Genomic DNA, 22,251 nt, shown 5'->3' on the forward strand with positions numbered 1-22,251 from the left:
TAGAGAGCCATAGCAATAGTCAGCTTTGCCTAAATGTTTTCAAAAGCATTTTTTAAGAAAAGCAAACCAACAAAACATTTGCTTCATTTCAGATTGTTTATACATCTGCTCCTTTTCAATGTGAATTTTTAAACCGAGTACAGCAGCCCTGTAGCTGTTTAAGTGTGTGTTGTGGTGACTGTAGAAATTGCTGAAATAGTTATATTCAGTTAATATTTGATTTCTTTTGAAAGAATAGATTAAGTAAAAATCTTTTTTTTCCATTCATTTTTAAATTTTCTTTTTAAATCCTCCACTGAGAATCTCAGATCAAGTAAAACTACCGTTTTTTGACTTCATAGGATCTGTAAGTTCTACCTCAGAAGTACATTCACCACCAAATATAGGATTGAGGCGTAGTGGACAAATTGAAGGTGTGCGCCAGATGCACAGCAACGCGCCAAGGAGCGAAATAGCCACTGAACGGGACCTGGTGGCTTGGAGCCGAAGGGTTGTAGTGCCTGAACTGTCTTCTGGTGTGGCCAGGTAAACACAGGCCAAGTTTGTAGAGAAATTTAGTTTGGTGAACTTAATTAAGTTGAACAGTTCTGGAATTCACATTGTCATAGAACTATTTATGTAGTATTTATCTATTCTGTGGTCTCATATCTCTCTAAATCAGTTTGTTTCAAGTCAGTTGTTGTTTGCATATCACTTGAACAATCTTGGAATTAGAGAAGTATTGTGAATAAAAATTGGCCATTTAACAGATGACGGAGTAATTTAATTTGTACATGTGATGACTTGTAGCATAAGATTACAGTATGTTTTAACCCCATTTGTTCCTGCTGTTACATGGCTTCTTATAGCTGGGACGTTGACCTAAACTGTTAGGTGCCTGAGATGAATTTTGATTTCCAAACTTGAACTTTATTTAATTCAGTACTTAGCTCTTGTGGTGAATACTTACATCGATAAGTCAAAAAACCCTATTAACCACAATCAAACATAAACCACTCTAGCTTTTTGAAATAAGATTGAAATCTTATTTTGTCTAGAAAGGTTAATTTAGAAGCTATACTCTGACTGCAAAGAGAACTACTGTTCAAATAAGGTTTTAAGCATTAAATGTTTATTCCAAGATTTGGAATAGATCCCTTCAGTTGTATGATTTTGCTTTAAAGTTAGCTTCTCAATTTCTCTTTTCAGTAGGCAGGAAGAATGGAGAACAGCAAAGGGAGAAGAAGAAGTAAGGGTGTATCGATCGGAAGAGAAAAGAAAACATGTCACAAGTCATATTCCAAGAGAAAATAAAATACCTACTTTCTCTAAGGTAAATAGTCACTTGTTACCTTATCACAGTATGAAGCATAAAATCTGACTTTGTGTGTTAGGCTACATAATACTATATTATATTGTATGTATAGTCATATTTACTGATGATACAAAACTGGAAGGAGTGGTTGATGCTCTGGAAGGCTGTGCTGCCATCCAGTGAGATCTGGACAGGTTGGAGAGTTGGGCAGAGTATTCTTAAGAAATTCAACAAGTGCAACAAGCAGCTCTGTGGAAAAAGACCCAGGAGTCCTGGTGGACAACGTGTTAACCATGAGCCAGGAGTGTGTCCTCGTGGCCAAGAAAGCCAATGGCATCCTGGGCTATATCAAGGAAAGTGTGGTCAGCAGATCAAGGGAAGTTATCTCCCCCCTCTACTCTGCAGTGGTGAGGACTCATCTGGAATATTTTGTGCAGTTCTGGGCTCCCCGGTTCAAGAAGAACAGGGAGCTTCTGGAGAGGGTACATAAAAGGGCTGCAAAGATGATTAGGGGACTACAACATCTCTCTTATGAAGAGACTGAGGAACTTGCAACTTTTCAGCCTAGAGAAGACTGAGAGGGGATCCTGTCAGTGCATATAAATATTTGAGGGGTGGGTGTCAGGAGGATGGGGTCAGTCTTTTCAGTGGTGCCCAGTAACAGGACAGGAAGCAATAGGCATAAACTTGAATATAGGGAGCTCCACCTAAACATGAGAGGAACTTCTTTACTGTGAGGGTGGCAGAGCACTGGCACAGGCTGCACAGAGAGGCTGTGGAGTCTCCATTTCTGGAGACATTCAAAACCTGCCTGGATGCTGTCCAGTGCAGCCTGCTCTTGGTGATCCTGCTCTGGCAGGGGGCTTGGACTAGATGATCTCCAGAGATCCCTTCCAACCCTGATCATTCTGTGATTCTGTGATGAACTTAAATTCCTCTTCTCGGCTTCAAGTTTAGAAATCAGGGATACAAGAATTTGTTTACCTCCCCAGAATGAAGAAGCATGTCTCTATTGATGTTTTGCTACCTTCTGAATAAACAATGGGGGTTGATTTTAGAGCTTCCTTAAGTGAGAAGCTCTGCAAATCTGGTGTTAGGGACAGGATTTGCTGTAGGGAGTCTGTCACTGTTAATCACTATTGTTGTCTACTGTTTGACATACTGTTCTGTGGAAAGATTCAATTAAAACTCAAGTCACGGTTCTTAAGATTACCACATTTAAATACATCTGCAAATACAGAATTGGCTATTTTTTCTCATGGTACCCTAATTATCATATTGCTAGAGCTGGAGTACGTGTCTCAGAAAAGAGGGGAGCAGGATAGATAAAATAGAAAGGAATGGGTTGTATTGAAAATAAAATTGTCGTAATTGATGTTTCCCTATGACTGTGAAAAAAATCTTATGCCTTCAAGCTGGTAGGAAAATGTGATGACTGTATGTTCTATATTTACAAAAATTTCTTCATATCTTGTTAGAAATTAGTTTTATCTATGGGTCTCTCATACTTTTCTGTGATTTTCTAGCTAAATGACCAAATATATCTTATAGTAAAGGAAGCAAAGTTTAAGCAACTGTAAAGGAGAACCCATGCTTTGGGCTTTGTACCACGCTTATTTTAGACAAGACTGTTTGACCCTTATTCAAAAATTCAGTAAAATGCAGGCCTGTGAGAAAACCTGCAAACTGTCCATGAAAAACTAAAAGTCATTTACGTGGTGCAAATGGAGACATGAAGACATGAAATATGAAGAACAAGTATGCCAAAGCCTGTTCAGCTCTTAAGTTTATCAGTGTACCACACTTAATGCCTCTGCTGTTTATTGGGGAGGAAGGGACTGAGATTGAAATCACTCTGAAAATAAGCAGATTTCAGATGCTTAGTAGTGCTTCTGTATTAATAACAATGAATTAATTTTCATGCTTTAAGAAGAGTAAATTTGAGATGGGCAAGTTTCTACTTGATACTAAATCTGAGTGTTCAGTTTTGTTTCTTTTCCCATACTCAACTGAAGTAAAGCTTTCAAATGAAGTGAGATGAACACTCCCCCATCCCCAAGCAGCCCCCTCATAATTTTCAGTTTCTTCAATTTTCAGCAATTACTTTTATTACATCTTTGAAGCAAAGAAACTTAATATGGATGTTGAAAATCTTTTCTCAGAGGAGAATTTTTTTTTAGTCTCAAAACTTCAAAGATTGCACTGGATCCTTTTGAGCCCCATATTTTCATTGGGGATAGTTTTGGCCTTAAAATCCTTCAGAGCAAAGCTACCTCAGGAAAACTTTCTACAGTTTAATATATTTACCCAAAAAAGAACATGCCCTTAAGTTTTTGCAGTCCCAGGAGGGTCTGTGATCTGAATTCTGATGCCCAGAAGGTAAAGAAGAGAGAACTTCCTAAATCCTTCAGTCAATACCCAACTTCACCCTGAGGAAATACAGCAAAAAGCAGTCATGGTTTCTGCTATGGTGTTAGGACATTATATATATATATATATATATATATATACATGAAAAAAATATATATACACACACACACATATATTAATTAATTCAGTAACACTTTCCAGGCATTTAAGTAAATCCTTCTTAAACCCTACAGGATGGGTTTTATGGCATCTTGGGACAAAAACCCCTCATAGTCATCCACAGTTTGATCTTCATGAATCATGTGTTTCTTTTGAGGACTTGTGTTCTTGAGAAGTACATGAATTCAATCCCTTGAGATAAATCTCAGAGGGATTACAACATGAGTAGGCATCAAATGGACCTTAAATAAGCAAATTTACAAGAAGAAAAGGTGCTTGATCCCAAGTTAAGTGTCCCAGTTAAATAGACTGCTCAAAATGTAGTGACTTGTAGCTTAATGTTAGCATGAGCAATGCTTTCTCTCCCTAGTGTCTGAACAATAGGAATGGTGAAGTCAAATAAACTCCTGGGAAGAAAAGCAAGACTGATTGCAATCCAAAAACTGTTGTGTCATATTTTAGGGGGGGGGGTTTAATAGAAATTAGTAACTTAATTGTAGCAGCTCTTCTGTTGTTCTTATCAGTAACTGTGTGGCTTTAAATACAAGTTGTGTTAGGTGGAAGATAGAACTGGAAAGTAGTGTGTAAATCTTCCTTTTCCTTGAATGCGTAAGTAGGTTTTGATACTGATACCTTCTAATTTATGTCATAGTAGTGTTGTGAGACTACAGTCGTTTTGTGTTGCAGTGAATCCTTAAGGGTTTAATGAGAAAATATAGAATCATAGAATGTGTTAAGTTGGAAGGGACCCTAACAAGTCATGTAGTCCAGCCCCTCTGCAGTAAGCAGGGACTCCTGCAACTAGATCAGGTTGCTCAGAGTTTCATTAAGCCTGACCTTGAATGCGTCCAGGGATGGGGCCTCCATCACCTCTCTGGGCAACCTGTTTCAGTGCTTCACCATCCTCAAAGTAAAGCATGTCTTCCTGATGTCTAACCTAAACCTGCCCTGCTCTAGTTTAAAAACATCGCCCCTTGTCCTAGCACTACACACCCTTAAAAACAGTCTCTTCCCAGTGTGTCTGTAGGCCACTTCAGGTACTGGAAGACCGCTTCTCCCCTGAGCCTTCTCTTCTCGAGTCTGAACAAGCCCAAATTTCTCAACCTGTCTTCATAGGAGAGGTGCTCCAGCCCTTTGATCATCCTCTTGACCCTCCTCTGGACCTGCTCCAAGAGGTCTGTGTCCTCTTTTTGCTGAGGGCCCAGAGGTGGATGCAGTATTCCAGGTGAGATCTCACCAGAGCAGAGTAGAGAGGGGGAATCATTTCTCACAACATGCTGACCACTTTTCTTTTGTTGCAGCTGAGGATGTGATTGGCCTTCTGGGCTGCAAGTGCACATTGTTGGCTTATGTCCAGTACCATAGAACCATGATCTAGAGGAGATGGGGAGCATCTCAAAATAATGGGGAAATGTTGTCTCATTGTAATACATACACCTAAGAATTGCAGCATTGAAGAATTCTAGAAAAGGTGTCATTCTACCATACTATAAGCTGGTCTGGACAGGGCTTGTATTAAAACACTGTCCTTGTGCAAATGCACTTGTATTCATACCAGTAGGAAATGCTGATTTTTCATATCAACTTTTGAAATTTGTCAGTTCTGCTCACAAAATACTGAGAAAACAATATTTTCTTCTGTTCCCTTCTAATGGAAAGGACTCTTAAAATACAGAAGTGGAAAGGAGGGCAGGAACAAATGCTAGCTAAAGTGTAGGTCAGTAAGGAAGAACACAGAGCAGCTGTAATTACTTTTTGAAGAGATTCCGAAGTTCTATTAACCAGTTTTTACTCCAGGGTCAATCTAGGTTGTGTTTAAAAGTAGTAGAGTTGTAGCTCAGTCATTCTTCTTTAACGCTATCTGCAATTTAGATGGAAGTGACACAAACATTCTGATTTAGAAAGTTAGAAAACCCGTGTTTCTTTGACACAGGTGGTACTGAGAAGTGTTTATATAAGATTGCTTGAGGGACTAATGGAGCTGTGGGGGAGAACCTAAAAGCTTGGGTGTTTTGACCTGAATAGTATTTCATATCACTGATCTGCATATCAAATGAAAGCTCAAAGGGAGGAGTAGGATTTTCCCTGGTTATTATTGAACAAAACCACTTTAAAATGTAAACAAAGCTGCTTAATATTGGAGAATAGAATGTGATCTTGGGATTTTTGCATTTTCAAAGTAGAACTGCATTGCAAATTATTTTTTTTCAGGAGCATGACAAATATGAGAAGTGAGCTAAATAACATGCTTAGGTCAATGTTCCCAGTCCAACTAATTACAGTATTAGTTCATTAGCCTACTGGGATTACAGAGCATTTTAATAAATATTAAAGAGCATGAAATTTTTGTATGCTAGAAGGTTGATGTGGTGTGTGTCCTAGGGAAAAAAACAAACAAAATGGAAATATTTCTAATTACCATTAAGTGGAAATTAAAAGCAGAAATTTCAAATAATTAAGATTGAAGACTGTAGATGCACAAAAGTAAGCATAGGTCTCTGTTGTGACAGGTACAGATGACTCCATTGTGAAACCAGTGAGGAGAAATGTGTATGTTTTGCTGAAGGTAGCTTAGTTGTGTTCCTTAAAAGTAATTTTCCACTTATGTGTCATTTAAACACTACTTCCATCTGCTAGATGTTAAGAGGAGAATAATCTAAAACCCAAGAGACTAGTACTTAGCACTTAGTGTCTGCTATCTTCACAGCTTTTGGAACAGTTCTCACTAATTTCCTGCATGTATGTGGTGTGGTAAGGGTAAACTTGGTAATTACAAGCACTGATCCCAACTTCAGGGGAATATGGAAGAGTGCTCTTTAGCCAAAGAGAAAGTGACAGGACAAGAGGCTGTGGGCACAAACTGGTGAAACAAAGGAGGTTTTGCCTGAACAGAAGGAAGCACTTCACTGTGACAGAGCACAGGCACAGGCTGCTCAGACAGGCTATGGAGTCTTCAACTTTGGAGATACTCAGAAGCTGTCTGGACATGGTCCTGGGCAACTGTGGCTCTAGGTACTCCTACTTGAGCAAGGGGTTTGGACAAGGTGAGCTCTGGAGATCCGACCTCAGCCATTCTTTGAAATAAAAATTGCTTTATGCCCCAACAGAGCTAATGCACAAGTATTCCCCTCCAGAAAATAACAGCTGAAATTCAATAAGGACACATGTGAGTTCAGAGGTAAATGTTGGGCTGAAAAATTGACACTGCGTATCTATTCAAGAGTTAGAACCTTTTTAGGCTACTTGACAGTGGTTTTTTTGTCTGCATGTGCTTTTTGCAACATTACACTTTGAATTTCCTGCTGAAAAAAACTGTCTTAAAGAGGCTGTATCTATCTAACCTTGGGGTCCTGGTGCTGGACATATGCTAGTGCCCTACCCATGAATATCTTTCTAGTAGAGGCTAATTCCTGTTGCCTGAAGGAAGAAGGAATCATTTTCAGGTAAAATACAGTTACTGCTGGTGAAGAAATACTATGGAAGCAGTATGGTGTAAGTGTTCTAAAATTTCTGTGACCTTGTAGGAAAGCACTACAAAGCTGTGCTACTCGGTGGAGTCAGGGGTGTGAGGACTGTATGTAGAATGCAGTGGTCTGAGTTGTCAGGACACCTGCCGCTGAGTTTCCACTGTATCTTTGACAAATAGTGTTACAAAGACCCTCAGCAGTGTCCAGATGTTCTTATCTATCCCTCTCAAATACAGGAAATGCCACCATTTGTATTTTGCAGAAAAGCTGCTCTGACAGCAGCTGTAATTTCTAATGTGTCTATGATGTGCTCTGATATTGACTTGAAGCCTTGGATATGATTCAAGGTACTTGTCAGCATTTACAACTGTTCATCAAAGTGTATTGAGAGAGAGGGAGAAAGTGATGATTGAACCTCAAATCATATGTAATCTTGGCTTTATTTCCAAGCCTTCCGTTAGAGTTGAGTGTCCAATTTCAAGCTCTTTCTTTAGGATATATATGGGGAAGGAAGACTATTGGCTGTGTTTCCACAGTCATTGTTGAAAATATTGATGATAGATCAGATCTTTTTTTTCAAAGACCTTGTAATGCTCCTATCTTTTTAGTGAAACCTTTACACTTGACCTCACCCTTCCTCCAAATAAATACATATCTTCCTGAACTGCTGGTTCTCATCAGATGTTGGCAAAGCTGTATTGAATAGAAGTGATGGTAAAATACGTTTTTGGTGTGATGTGGAAGTTTTATACCTTCCAGCCTCTTTCCAGGTCCCTGCTTGAGCAGGGGAGTTGGATAAAGTGATATCCAGAGGTTCCTTTCAATGTCATTTTGTTGAAGCAGTTTGTTGCTGTCATGGCTATGCCCTGGTATTTATATAATGTGGTTACTTGCTTCCATGAAGTAATGATTTGGGGGAGGGAGGCTGGGGTGGGCTTTCTTTTTCCTCAAGCATTTTACTACCAAAAGAGAACTCTCCAAAACCAGAGTAATATAAAGGGCTTCAGTTTTCCAAGGATCCATAGTTCTAACATAAGTAGGGGAAAGCAATATTTCTGATAACCATTTGAGAAATCTTACTTCTGAATAGAAAAGGGAATGTAAATTTTTCCTTCTAGAAAGAAGACACGAACATTACAGTCAGGCTGTAATGTAGCTTCTGCAAAATATGTCTTCGTTATTGGAAAGGAGATGTGACTGATTTGTTTCATTCGGCTCATGAGAGTCCATTCGATTGTCCGTGCTTCCTTGTACAGTGTTTCATGATGCTAAGGCCCAGATGTGATTCATAAAATGTTGCAATTCAGAAGCAGAAACGAGTTGCTGTAATGCTGGCTTTCGTGACCTCTGCTTCAGCAATGAATATTGAGAGTTTGACGAGAAGTGAGCAGCCCCAGAAGGCTAAGGGACAGAAGGCTGTGTGATGGAATCGGCCACTAGCCTTAGGGCTGCCTCGGAGCTCTTCTGGGTCAGGACAGACAAGCTTGAGGAGATCTGGTACATGCTGCAGTTTGAATCCAGAAGAACAAATGCCCCAGGTCTCAAAAGTTAAAATGCCAAGTGCTGAGCAGTCCCACTAAAGTGTCTGGTAGCAGTGCTGTGGTGGTAGCTTCCCCAACTTGAATTCACTGGGCAAAACAACAGAAATACCGTGCTTGCTGAATAAAGCACAGCACTCACATTGGTCCTCTGTGCTTTGGGGAAGACTGTAATGCAGTTGTGCAGAGCAGCATGCTGGCCTACACTCCTGAACTGTTCAGTTAACCCTGATAAAGGTGTGCTCTCTTTAACAGGGAGGGTAGGATAAAAGCTCTAGCTACCAGGGTGCTGCATTTTGAAGAAAATTGTTGTGGCTAAGGAAAGCCAAGTCTTAGTTTCTGCTGGTTAGCCAAGTTTTTGTGCAGTTTTCACTGAAAAGTAGGCTCTGATAACCTTTCTGTGGTTTACTCCAGTGCTGCTTTCTTCATCTCTGGGACTTTTTCAGCCATATCAGCAACTAATAGTTTAGCTATGTGATCTCTCCTTTATGGAAGGAAGAGAGCACTGGGGAAACGTGCCTCCTTTTGTGATATTGAGGAATGCATCCAGAAACTATTTCGTTTGGTCTGAGCTAGGCTGAAGTTCAGATACGCGTGCCAAAAAAATTAGCACAAAACTCCTGAAAATGAGATTGTAACTCTTGATTTTCTTGTTGGGGGTTTGGAACTAAGACAGGAATTGCAAGCTGCTTAAGAGCAAGTGTTTGTGTAATGTATATGCTACAGGAGGAACAAATTCTCTTTATGCTGGAGTGTGGAGTGTTTCTTAATTACAGCCTTATTTCATTTCTTCTGAGCTTTGAAAGAACTGAGATTCTTTCCAACTGACTCATTTGAACTCTTCCATGCGTCATCTTACCATTTACAAGCCTTCAGTTGGTAACAGTCATCTGTCTGTGTTAAGGGATGTATTACTGTATGGGTCTCTCTTCTAATAGATACGATCCCTCAGTTGCAAACTGACACACTTTGGAGTTGTCCTTAAGAGTCCCCTTTCCTCTGACAGCCATTTTTAGTGTAATTCTAAATTGTTACAAGTTCTTAGCTGCCTGTCAGTATTTAACTGATATGTACCTTGTAGAGAATGAAAAAAATTGTTAATTCAAGATAAGAATTTTCAATTATGTGCAGGAAGAAATTTTAATTATTTCCAGAATATGCTGAACTGCCTGGTGCTTATATTCAACTACGTGTATGGAGTGTTTGCTTAGCAACTCTTTACTTTTGGATTTGTTGCCTGGTTTTGAGTTTTGTGATGTTTAAACTTTTTACTACTGCAGAAGTTGTTTCCTGGGATACCATTGTTAAACAAAATGCCATGTAATAATGAAATGTGTGCTCAGAAATTATGTATTTTGACTTCTGTGTCTTTACAGAACCATTCTCATGATCATTTGCTAGACACCAGTGACTCAAAGAAACAGCAAGCTAATCAGCACAACTACCGTACGAGATACGCAGTAGAAGAAACTGCAAGGCCTGCTGAAGAGTTAGAAAATGGACATAGTTCCTCAGATGTAAGATCATTTTTAATCAGGCAATCTCACATATTCCATTTCTACATGTTAGGATCCTGCTTCAGCTAATTAAACATTATTTCTAGTGGAAACTCCCTATGTTTTTCATTGTGTTTTTTTCTTTCACCTTTTTTTTAAAAAATGATGTTGAATTAGGTTTTCAAATATTGTATCTATGTAGTTTCCACTAAATGTAATTGACAAAAGGAAGAAATGCTCATTTGTTAAGGCATTTTGCAAAGTATGTGTATGCAATGTTAAGTCTTTCTTCCACTTGTGAACCTAACTACTATGGCCCGTACGGTTTATTCCGTACAGTTGCTGGCCTTAAGTGGCCCAGCATGGTCAGGGAGATAGGACAACATGACCTCTTAAGGTCCCTTCTAGCATCAACCATCCTGTGCCTCTGTAGCTACAGTGGAGAAATTAGTAATAAGAGTATATAAATCTGTACTGGGTTCTTGTTTGGTATTAATTGAAAATATATAGGAAAAATACATTAAAAGAACTGGAAGTAATTTTCGAAAAGGTAAGCTAGCCTTTCTAACTTGTGATGGGGAAGCATTCAGGTCTCACTGGCTGTTTGTAAAAGAAAAAAGCTACTCCACGCTGTGTGTCTGTGCAGACACAGATATTTTCTGACTTCATTTAATTAAGTCCATTAAAGTAACGTATCTGCAATGTAAAACAACTTTTTAAGGTTTTTTTTTTAAGAAATAAAAATTTTATAATGCTAGATGTTTGTAACACATAGAAAGCTTAGAAGAGTCTTAGTCATGTTGTCATGTATTATAACTTTTTTGAGTTCCAATAAAAATGTATTGTTTTTTTCCTGCCTTCCTCTCTGCACCTACCCCCTTCCTCCCTTAGGAAGGGGAGGTAGTTGTTGCCAGTGGTGGAACATCAGAAGATGATGAAAGAGCATGGCACAGTGATGGCAGTTCTAGGTAAGTGACAGTATACCTTAGAGTCCTGCTTATTTAAACTTTATCACCATCTCTGTAACCAGTTAATGAGTAATAACTGAAGCTTGTGTGCATTTAGAGGAAAAGATGAAAAACTGAAAACTTTCAGGATGTAATTCTCAGCTGTATTACTAACTGAAATTTAGGGAAGGTTTCATCCTTGTTTGTCAGAGGCAGAATTGTTTCTAATGATTTTGCAGGAGGGAATTCTTGGCAGGTTCATGCATACAGGCATGTGGTAGCAGTTTCTTATGACTGCCAATCTAAGCTGCGTGACTGCTGCTGCTGCCCCTTGGTTTGGAGTTAGAGAGCAAAGACTGACGTAGCTTCAACCCATCCTTTATTTCTTCTTTAGCAAGTTTGGGTTTGTTAAATTAGGTTCAAGGCTGTTCAAAACCAGAAGTTCTGAGAACAGTGCCAGGCATTAACATGTATCATTTTGAATTGATCGAGTTACCAGTGGATTTACTTCTCGTGATGCTGGAAGTTAACCTCCTCTCAAGGTTTTTGGTTTGCTACCCTTTAAATTGTAAATAGAACATAGGGGGTTATGAACTGGGTTTAACTATTGTCATTGTCTAGACTGGTACTTCAATTGATTTTTTAACTTTTGGGTTTGGAATTTTTTATGATTTTTTTCTTATATATATATCATATACAGTGACTACTCTAGTGATTATTCTGACTGGACGGCTGATGCAGGAATCAATTTGCAACCACCAAAGAAAATTCCCAAAATTAAAACAAAGAAAGCAGAAAGCAGTTCAGAAGATGAAGAAGGACCTGAAAAACAAAAGAAGCAAATTAAAAAGGAGAGGAAAAAAGGGATTGAGGAGAAAGATGGACCATCAACATCACCAAAGAAGAGGAAACCCAAAGAGAGAAAACAAAAGGTCAGATGTTCTTTGTATATTACTGGATGCTCACTCCTACTCTCTTAGAATAAGATCAGTTAAGATATGTAACTTAATACTGTCTAATTTGAAAACACATCATGACTTTTACTTATAATAAGTGGTAATTACTGACTTTTTTGTAAGACAAATGATTGCTGTAAAGATACACTTTCGAAATAGGATGTGTTTCACTTAAACACTTTGCACATCCTTAACACATTCTTTTCTCGGGCCAGAAACTTCCTTTCTGTGGATGTATTTGGGTATTGGTACACCATGTGTCTAAGTCACTGAATAACAGTATTTTGTTTGTTTATGGGGTGAGGAGGCTTCAGCATTCCTTAAGATCTTTATTTCAGCATTTTGGCCCTCGCTAAAGGTAGACTGACAAAACAGCTGTTTTAATATGCAGGCTGGCATAATACCAGCTTTGCCATGAATCTTCAGCGTGGCATGCAGGGTGCTAGGTTGTAGTCTTCACTTTCTTGTTAGGCAGCTACTTGTTTATTGCATGCAGTCATTAGTTGTAGTGTCAATACTACTAGTATCTTGGTATTTACACAGTATGAAACCAGAAGATGATATGAGGTCAGGAAAATAGATGCTGGGTGGTTTTTTTAATGGTTCAAACATCTACTTTAGCATTTTATTATAAAATGTAAGACTGACAGCCTAGTATGTCAACCTAGATTATAGCTGAACTGAATGTTTTGGGAATCTTGCATTCATTTTAGTCCCAGTTACTGGGATGCAGGAAGTTTTGGATTCCAAAACCACCAGACTTGGATATTTCAGATTTTTTAAAATAACTCTTTTCTTGAATCACAAGGAAAATATTAAGCTGGAAGGAATATCAGAAAATCATCCCCCTTCCCTCTTCCCTTCGTAGCATTAATTATACCTGCCTTTTCTGACAGATTCAGTCTTCAGTCTTTGAAGTTTCTTGTGGTGGAAATTCTACCTCCTTACTGGGCAGAGAGTGCACAGTCTTTGTTGGTGGAAAGTTCTTCGTGATACCTAAACCTGAATCAAAATTAGGGGGTTCTGTTGAGGAAGGGAGTTTTGAGTGTCTTTGTAGCCAGGCACAGAATCTTGTGAATTAAGAAAGGAATAGAGAAAGAATGTCATTCTTCTCTGTTATTGCACAGGCTGTTAAGATCTTGAATGATGCTTACATTTCTAATCTCTCTTCACCAAAAATCAATCTTAAAATAATACAGCAGTGAAGAAGGACAAGAGAGGAACACACAGGAAGATTGAAGGATGTAGAATATCTTTTTCTTTAGGGCAGACATGGAAGAGGGTGACTCTTAGAAGGGAGAGAGTTTAGATATGATAAAAAAGCTTTTGTAAAACTATGAGTGGTTTAGGAATGAATAAATATGGAATTATTTGCTTCCTTATTTTGTTAGAGTGAGATGTAATGCTCAATGACACAGACATGAAGCTTAAAAAGACAGCTCTTTCTCCCTTCCACCTCCACCTCCTGAAACAAACAAAAACCCCAAACCACCTGAGCATGTAATCAGGGTGTAGAACTGTAAAGGATTTAGTAGAGTTTCAGACAAATTCACTGGGACTAGTCTCTTCCTGATGATTAACTGAGTTCAGGCTTTGCTTCCAGAGGGTCTTAAACTGACAATTTATGTGTGGAGTTATAACAATGGAAGGTTTTCTGTTTAAAGGATTTTTCTTATTACCTTCCCGTAATTCACCTAGTAGGCTCAAAGCAGGTTCCATCCTGGTGAAAACACACCTCAATTTGTGCAGTAAGTTACACTTGGAGTATCACATTTGCAGTCTGAGGGTGCAGAGCCTTCCATTGGTGGCTGCATGGAGTGGATTTCTGTCCAACTATCCAAGGTTGCTTTCTGTACCCGTGCAAGACTGTTAATAACTTCAGGGAACCCTGCTTGAAGGGTTGTGCAGAAAGCTGCTTTGTCTGGCCTGTTACAGACACGCAGCGTGCACCTACAACCAGTAACCCCAGTGGGCTTTGGTACTCAGATACACCATCTGAAAATGCAGTTCCACAGCGTGTTACAGTAAATATCTGAGTAGGTAACGGATGCACTTAGTCGGTGTCATTTCTGCACGCTTTACTGCTGTTCATCTTTCTCCCCCTCATTTTGTGGTGTTCCTTCATTGGAGGCAGCTGTACAGTTGTGTCTTACTTGGCCAAGGCAACTGTGGCAATTCAGTTAAAGAGAATGGCATGTTTTGGTTTTATCTTCTTGGACATGAGAGATATGTGGTTACTGGAGTGTTAATAAAGTTGGCCTTTCTGAGAAAAGCCTTACCACTACCTCCAAAACCAACAAACTAAAAAAAAAAAAACAAATCCTAAAAAAACCCCACTTAGTTTTTCAGAATATTAATGGGTTTGGTCTTGGTGTGAGTGGTTAAGTAAACTTTCTCTTCACACTGGGAATATTTTTCTTTTTATACTAAAATATACTTAAGAAATAGCAGTTGATTTTAGTAAAACACTCCCCAAATACAAGGTTTCCTCAAATGTCAGTTTATTCATTCTGATGTTCTGTGTGCATTCTCTTCAGAGGCTGGCCGTAGGAGTTCTGGCAGAAAATGGTTTGACACTGGAAGAATGGCTGCCTTCAGCATGGATTACAGACACTGTTCCTCGTCGGTGCCCATTTGTGCCGCAGATGGGGGATGAGGTATTGCAGTTTCTCCTCTGTGTTCTTGCTTCTTTCAGCTTGTTTTTACTTTTTAAAAAAATTCTTTAATATGTGCATTTTTTCCACGCATGTGTTATCAGAAGAGTTTTGTTTTCTTCTAAATACGCTTTGATCTGGCTAAAATTTGGTTTAACTTCTTTTAGTCTGTCCCATAAAACGGCGTTGCTTTGACTTCTTTATTATTCCATACTGTTGCAAGAATGTTCCTTCTTGTACTGTGTTCTCGATGTTAATTTCCTTATGACATGTGTATACAAGCTGTGTGAGATGCTTTATCTAGTGAAACTAGGCCTTAGTTGTACAGCAGTAGGAAGTCAAATAAGTATTTAAGCTGTTTGGAAAACTTCAGTTTAGGACTGAAACCAGGGCTTAAGCCTTGGAGGTGGGGAGTGTGTTTGTGGTTTCTTCTATTTCTTTTTCTTCAGAATAAGTGATTAAAACCCCCCCAAAACTCTGATAATGGCATTTTCACTTGCGTTTGTGGTATCAGAAATTTTGTTCTGGTGTCTTAACAGCAGAAAGCCATGAAAAATTTTGTATATGTGTATTGTATAGGAACTAGCCTGTAAACACTTTGTAAACATGGCCCAGATGTCTCAAAAAAACGGTAGCAAAAGGACACCCACCAGTTTGTACTTTGGAATATATAGCATGTGAACATCACAGTGAATTGCATGAGTAAGTAGTATCAGATAGAAAGCCGTCTTGAAAAGCAGAGTCTGTGTGTGTTTCGTAAAATCCCCTCGGGTGAAAATAAGAGGAAATAGTTGGATTATGCAGTAATGTGTAGGCTGTTGGCCCTTCAGGGAGCGAGACGGTTCTGAGGTGCTAAAGAGCTTGTATAGCTCACCTCTTCAGAATGCAGTTAGAGAAATGCTTGACATGGTGGCAAAGTTGTTTAACGTTGGTCCTGAGCTCGTACTGTTGGTGGGCACCACCTTAGAAACTGAATCAGGAGCAGAAGTTGCATGTGCAGTTTTGTTTTCACTGGGTCACTTCACTGATGCAGTTCATAGCACAGCTATGCCAAAACTACATTGGCATCGCTAGTGAGGGAGGGAAGGAGCACTTTTAGTTGAGAGTTGCAACTGGAGAAAATGCGTATGTATTTATACCCTCCAGCAAACATGTTTTGGAGACTGTGCCATTCCAAAGATCAAGTCCAAATAAATATATTTGGTGCCTGATACCATCTGGATACAGTGAAGGAGCCAAGGATTTAACTGTACCATATTACTTGGGAGACTTGAACATCGTATCGGTTCAGTAAGATAAACTGGTGTGTTTGGTTTGGCACCTGCTGAATAGCATGTGCAGTGTGTACTAGGAATATCTAAGTAGGCTGCATTCTTTTGCTGAAAAATGCCTTGTATTAGGGAAGAGGAAATTTCCTCTCCTGTACCTAGAAAGTAGGAGTAGTTGCACCGATTGAGAGCACATTTGTAATCAAGCTGTTCTGTCTAAAATTCCATCTCTGACACTTGGACTCCTCAGCATAATGTAAGATGTGAAAAGAAGCTCTTCATTTTAAAAGTTAATTTTGAGATCCATAGAAATAAAAGATTGGTTCAGAAGAGGTTTTGTGTGGCTTTGGAACACTGGTGGATGGTCAGTATGTTTTGTAAGATTTGGGAGGAGAGATGTTTCAAATTCATTCTCTTACAGCTGTACAAACAAGTGAGAATAAAACAGTAGTGCTATATTTAGTTATACTCACTGCATAAGAATAGCATGTCCCATCCCTTTTCCCTTTCTGAATACTGCTATTCACAAACCTTTGTCAGGTGTCTTGAGAAGCAATGGAAACACACCAGAGAGAGATGGGACTGCAATTTCCCTGATTATCAAAATACGGTGCATATTATTTGTAGCATACTGCCATTAACGTGGTAAAAATGCTTCTGTCTGGATGCTACAGTAAACATGCAGAAGCAGGAATTTATCAAGATTAAAAATACAATTTCCTGGGAAAAGGCACAAATACTTTTTTCCACGGATACCCAGTTTCTTTTGATAGAAGGTGCAATGCTTAGAGCCATTTACAAAATAAAAATGTTTTGCTTCTGTAACAGCGAATTGAATTTGTGAGAGGTTTAGCAGGAACAGCAAGGGTAGGAGGAATTGTTTGTAGCCTGTGCCACTAAGTGGATTTTTACTATTTAATTTTTTTTATTATTATTATTCACTGGAAGGTATAGGAAACAATTGTCACAGCATTGAAAATGGCCTGTAAACTGGCATTATTTTACATTTGTTTCTCAGTAGCCTCTTCCTTTGCCTGCCAGTCAGTCTGACAGTCTATAGGAGATTCTCACAGCTTTCATGCCTTCTGTAACTACTATGCATTTTTTCACTCTGAGTATATTGTGCGTGTCAAATACTCAAACAAGCATTTAAAACAAATTGTGGTGAGGAATGAAGCTGATGAGTCCTTCTCCATTAAAAAAAAATAACAATTGCCATGCAACACAAGTTCAGGAGCTGTTAATATAGAAACTTGGCAGACACTTGTTTCTAATGCTTTATGATGCAACATGGAAATACAAATGTTAGTGTCTTTTATACTTTTTTTTTTAAAGCTTACTGAGGAATTTTTGCTCTGCTTTTTCCCTTGTCTTAGGCAGTTAGACTTCAGCTATTGTTCCCTCATCTTGTGTGATGGAAATACTATGTTTATGACTTGGGGCCCTCACAGAAGAATTTCTTTTTAATTTGTTTTTTATTTGGGATGCATCATACTTAGAATACAGCTGCTTATCAGATGATTGTTCTAATCAGTTTGAAGAACCTGTTTCACATTTCAGTTACATTCCTTGAACATGTTTAAGATTTTCAGCTTACTGCTTCATTTGGAGTGCTGGTTTATAACAAAAGTGTTCATCCACATGGGAACATATACAGCAGTATCAAAGTAAAACTAATAGACTCTGGGTGTCTGAAAGGTGGCAATTTATAGTGGAAGGATTTAAAAAAATTATTAAGCACTTAAAATCTCGATTTTCAGTTTGTTCATGTCTTTTTTTTTAGGTTATTTATTCAGTGGTATGGAATCTAAAGACAAAATCTCACCAGAATAACAACAATCCACTGAATTTTCCTTCTAGAATATAATTTTTGTTCTATAAAGATACGATTAGCCAGGTAGTGATATTTGATTGTCATCTTAGAGCTGGCCTACAGTGATAATTAAAAAAACCAGGTGGAATAGTGGAATTCATGTTACTGTCTTTGAATTGTTCTATAGCACAATGATAAATAGATGATTCTGTTACTGATGTTGTTTTGGTCTCACGTGTGATATAGGATATTTTGCTTGTAGGAGAAGTTATATTCTAAATCTTTACTACTTTTTCTGTAAATGCTTCAATGGTACTGCTTTAGTTGTCCGTCCCTTAATTTTTTGAGAACCTGTGAATTTTGCAGGAAAACAGAGGAAAAATGGTTGATAAAATAGAAAGTACATACATTGTATGGCAGCAATATGCTAGCGTTTCAGATTTTTAAAATCTTTGTTAGATAACTGTCACATTTCACTTTTAGGTGTACTATTTCCGACAAGGTCACGAAGCATATGTTGTAATGGCTAAGAAGAATAAAATATATAGTATTAATCCCAAAAAACAACCATGGCATAAAATGGAATTACGGGTATGACTTCTTTTTAAATTTGTCTTTGGTATCTTAACATTAAAGGCAGAAAACTAACTGAAAGAAAATTCTTGATACAGCTGTTTCTAATGTTGTTGTCTTAATATTTTAAGGGGGGAAATTTAATTTATTAAATAGGTGAAATGCCACCTTAAAATAACTTTTTTTTTTTTTTTGGCATATGTTTGGGTGAATGAGGTGGTTACGTTTCACAGCAAAATATTTTTCAGTGAAGTTACATTGTGAAATAATGACTTGTTTTGAAAGACCAAACTTCAGATACTTGAGTTTGACACATTCTGGCAAAATTCTGGTCTTTTCAGTATACCCATATTTTCATGTTTCAGAAAGTTGTTATAGTAACCTCAGTGGTGGCATATGATACTTGGTTTATTCCAGGAGCAAGAGCTGATGAAAATCGTTGGGATTAAGTATGAAGTGGGATTGCCTACTCTCTGCTGTCTTAAACTGGCTTTTCTTGACCCTGATACGGGTAAACTCACTGGAGGATCATTCACCATGAAGTAAGGAAAGCAATATTGTATTTAAATTGTGGGCTTTCTTGCAGTGGGGAGTGGGGTTGAAAGTTAAGAGATAGCAACAATGTTGTGACTTGAGCTTTTGCATTTAAAGTGTTGAATTCCAAATGTTGGATTGTTATGTAAGTGCTTGACTTCATGCTTTTGCTGTCTTATCGCTTAATAGTTGTGTGTTCTGTTGCAATTAGGTACCATGATATGCCAGATGTCATAGACTTCCTAGTTTTGAGGCAGCAATTTGATGATGCAAAACATAGGCGATGGAATATAGGTGAGTTGTGGAAGAGGGTTTTTTGTTTGTTTTTCTGAGTGTCTACCTATTTTCATGATAGTTTATTGAACAGTAGGTTATGGTAAATAAATCCTGATGCTGTGCTGAAATAGGAGGATAAGGTCTGCCCATATTTGGATGTGGAGTCCTACTTTATTGTTGACTTAAAGCTACAGCAAACAAACAAATTACTGAGTATGATCTGTGTAAAAAAAAAAAAAAAGAAAAAAGGGCAAAGATGGTCACCAAATAAGGTGTTTGCAGAGAGGAGTTAAGAATACTTTTTAGAAATACAGCGTTTATTAGTAACTGATAGCTTACTGTGACCTATATATTGCTTTTATTAATTGAAGGCACTCTTAGTACTACACTGTTACTAGAATATTTTTTTTTCCTTTTTATTATTTTTGGAAATTATGCTGGAAATAGAGAAATACCTTCTCTACATTTCAAAAGTCTGATCTCTACGTTGTACAAAGAGAGTGCCCTTCCTATCTCTCTTTACTTGTTTGAATTCTGTTCTAAACCCCGTATGGTTTAGCTCCAGTGAAGTGTGTATAATTGTAATTCACTGCTGTGTGATGTGAGGATGTTTTTCGATTCATTTTGCTTTGCCTGTGCTTAGTTATTTCAAAGTGTTGGATACTGGAGAATATCCATGACAGGCATGTGCTCCAGTCAGATGAATTTCCTAGTCATCCTCTCTGTATGATAACAAAGATCAGCTTTCACCAAAAAAATCTTAACTAGGGGAAAGCATGCCACATTATGACAAAATGGTCCTCTAAGGGTTTTTTTTTATTTGTTTGTTTTTCAGAGGTAAGGAAATATGTATGTTCTTATTCATAAGAACAGCCTTATATTGTCCCTGAAATGTAAAAGATTGTGCAAGTATTACTGATTTTTCAGAGTTCAGGTTGAGCTTTGTTCCCCTAAGAGAAAAAGTTTATATGATACGACGTTTACCAAATTACAGGCACTGTTAAGTCCTTTCCAGTGTCTGAGTAGTCTGTGATGTGCTTCTGAAAGTGAAGTGTTGATTGCCTTTATTTCTGTTTTTTTAAAGGAGGTCTCAATGTTAAATACCTTTTCTCTAAAGTAGCAGTGATATCTACCAGCTCAGATCCTGTGAATCCTGTGGTTCTTCATTCAGGAGCCATGGCTAGCATGTACACTGCTTGACTTGGCAGCATTTCTTGCCCCTTCAGGCAAAGTATCGTGTCGGAGAATGCAACGGTGTGATGACGTGTCTGATTACATAGGTAGAAGCACCTGGTGGGAGATGCGCTTTTGCAGATAAGCTGCTTCCTTAGTCTATTAGCTGTTTCAAAGGTAGTGTTCTCGACGAGGTTCTTTGTGGCAAAGTAACCCAAAGAAATGTCACAGATGGATGCTAAAAGCTCTTTTTTATCTTTTCTTACCTGATTTTTTTGCCAGGAAAAATGATCTCCTGTCTTTTGATGTACGTCATGTGTACCGTAGTAGTAGATATATAAATTATATTATGATATCTTATAATTTCTATATCATCTCATACTTTCTGTTACATTGTTAAAAAAGACAGCTAGTCTTCAATTCTGTAGTGAATTTGGTAAAGATCCCTGGCTGGTGATTCAATAACAAATGTAAACCTTGATTTCTTTTATAAAGATCCCTTAAAAAGACAAAGTTGGTCAACATCTACTAATATGTCACCAAACTTTCTGCTTTTCTAATGGTTATGGATCTCTGGTCCTGTTGCCCTGTGCCACACCATGCATGGCAGCAGTAGAATTAGTGTCATACCTCGTATGAATAGCCTAGCCAGAAGTCACCTCTCAGCTGTCGTGATAGAAATCCAGGAGTGGTAGAGGGACTCTGAAATATTAGCTGTGCTCATCTCAACTTTGTGAGTGCAGGTAACATCTTCCTGGGCTGGCAGCTGTGTTTCAAGAAACTTGCAGTGTGGTAAGAATTGCAGCTACACAAAAGGTATTGAAAGTGCCGGAACCTTTATTTAAGCCTTCAATGTAAATAATGGGAGTTTCAGGCCAGTAGTATTTAATACCATCTTGTAACTCTGACAAGGGTGTGTTAAAGAGTTCATTCTTCAGTTTCTTTTTCGGGAAGTAAAAACAGTACTAAAATAGTCTCCTCCTTTGAGACCATATGAAATACCAAAGCAGAGAGAGCAAAAACACTGCTCTTAAATCTGTTAGGGCTTGTCAGGAGCCTTCCAGAATGCTACCCTGCTCTCTGCATTGTAAGTTTGGATGTTTTACTAGTGTTTGTTTATGTACTAAAAAGTTGTGCAGTGTGGACAAGATATAAAAATGTACCTTGAAAGTAGATCATATTTTCTACCCAGATAAAGAGAAATCCCTTAGAACTACATGAAACTGTTCCTGACTATTTAACTACGTGAATCTGGATTCCCCAAGATTTATCGGGCATGCTCAGGTCTTCTGAACTTTCACCATAGCTTTTCATCAAAAAAATTGTATTTTTTTTTCATGTCAGGCAGTTGCTGTTTTGTCTTCTCAGGACTGCTCTTTCTATCTTTTCTTATTCCTCTATGATCTCTGGCGCTCAGCCTACAAATCGATACTTTTAGAGCTACTATTTGGAGAATCACTGGATATTAAACTTTTTTGACTCCACTTTTAACCCCACCAAGAGCAATCCTTAGTGTTTGGGGGTGGGGGGATTGATGTGTTGGGGGTTTTTGTGGTTGATTTTTTTTGTATGTGGTGTACTTTTGTTGTTTGTGTTTTGTTTGGTTTAGGGAATAATATTTGCTTATCTCTGACATTTCAAAACATTAAGTGTATACAGTTTTGTAAGTTTGTAAGTAAGAGAGATTCTTACTTTTACTCAGATTCTATTTATTGCATAACTTTGTCGTCTTA

The 22,251-nt window shown here is 38.2% G+C and overlaps 1 protein-coding gene across 1 annotated transcript in view; it reads left to right on the forward strand.

Moving 5' to 3' along the window:
* The window catches only part of PHIP (PHIP subunit of CUL4-Ring ligase complex), a 106,677-nt gene that overhangs the window by 66,952 nt on the left and 17,474 nt on the right, over positions 1-22,251 (forward strand). The window contains exons 19-27 of the mRNA XM_084261968.1: positions 342-525; positions 1,189-1,312; positions 10,205-10,345; positions 11,216-11,292; positions 11,972-12,203; positions 14,765-14,884; positions 18,446-18,553; positions 18,953-19,077; positions 19,281-19,363. Coding sequence (XP_084118094.1) covers positions 342-525; positions 1,189-1,312; positions 10,205-10,345; positions 11,216-11,292; positions 11,972-12,203; positions 14,765-14,884; positions 18,446-18,553; positions 18,953-19,077; positions 19,281-19,363 — 1,194 coding nt within the window. The remainder of the gene's footprint in view (positions 1-341; positions 526-1,188; positions 1,313-10,204; positions 10,346-11,215; positions 11,293-11,971; positions 12,204-14,764; positions 14,885-18,445; positions 18,554-18,952; positions 19,078-19,280; positions 19,364-22,251) is intronic.

This window comes from Gallinula chloropus (genome assembly GCF_964237585.1).
Source record: "Gallinula chloropus genome assembly, chromosome: 3".
Lineage (NCBI taxonomy): Eukaryota > Metazoa > Chordata > Aves > Gruiformes > Rallidae > Gallinula > Gallinula chloropus.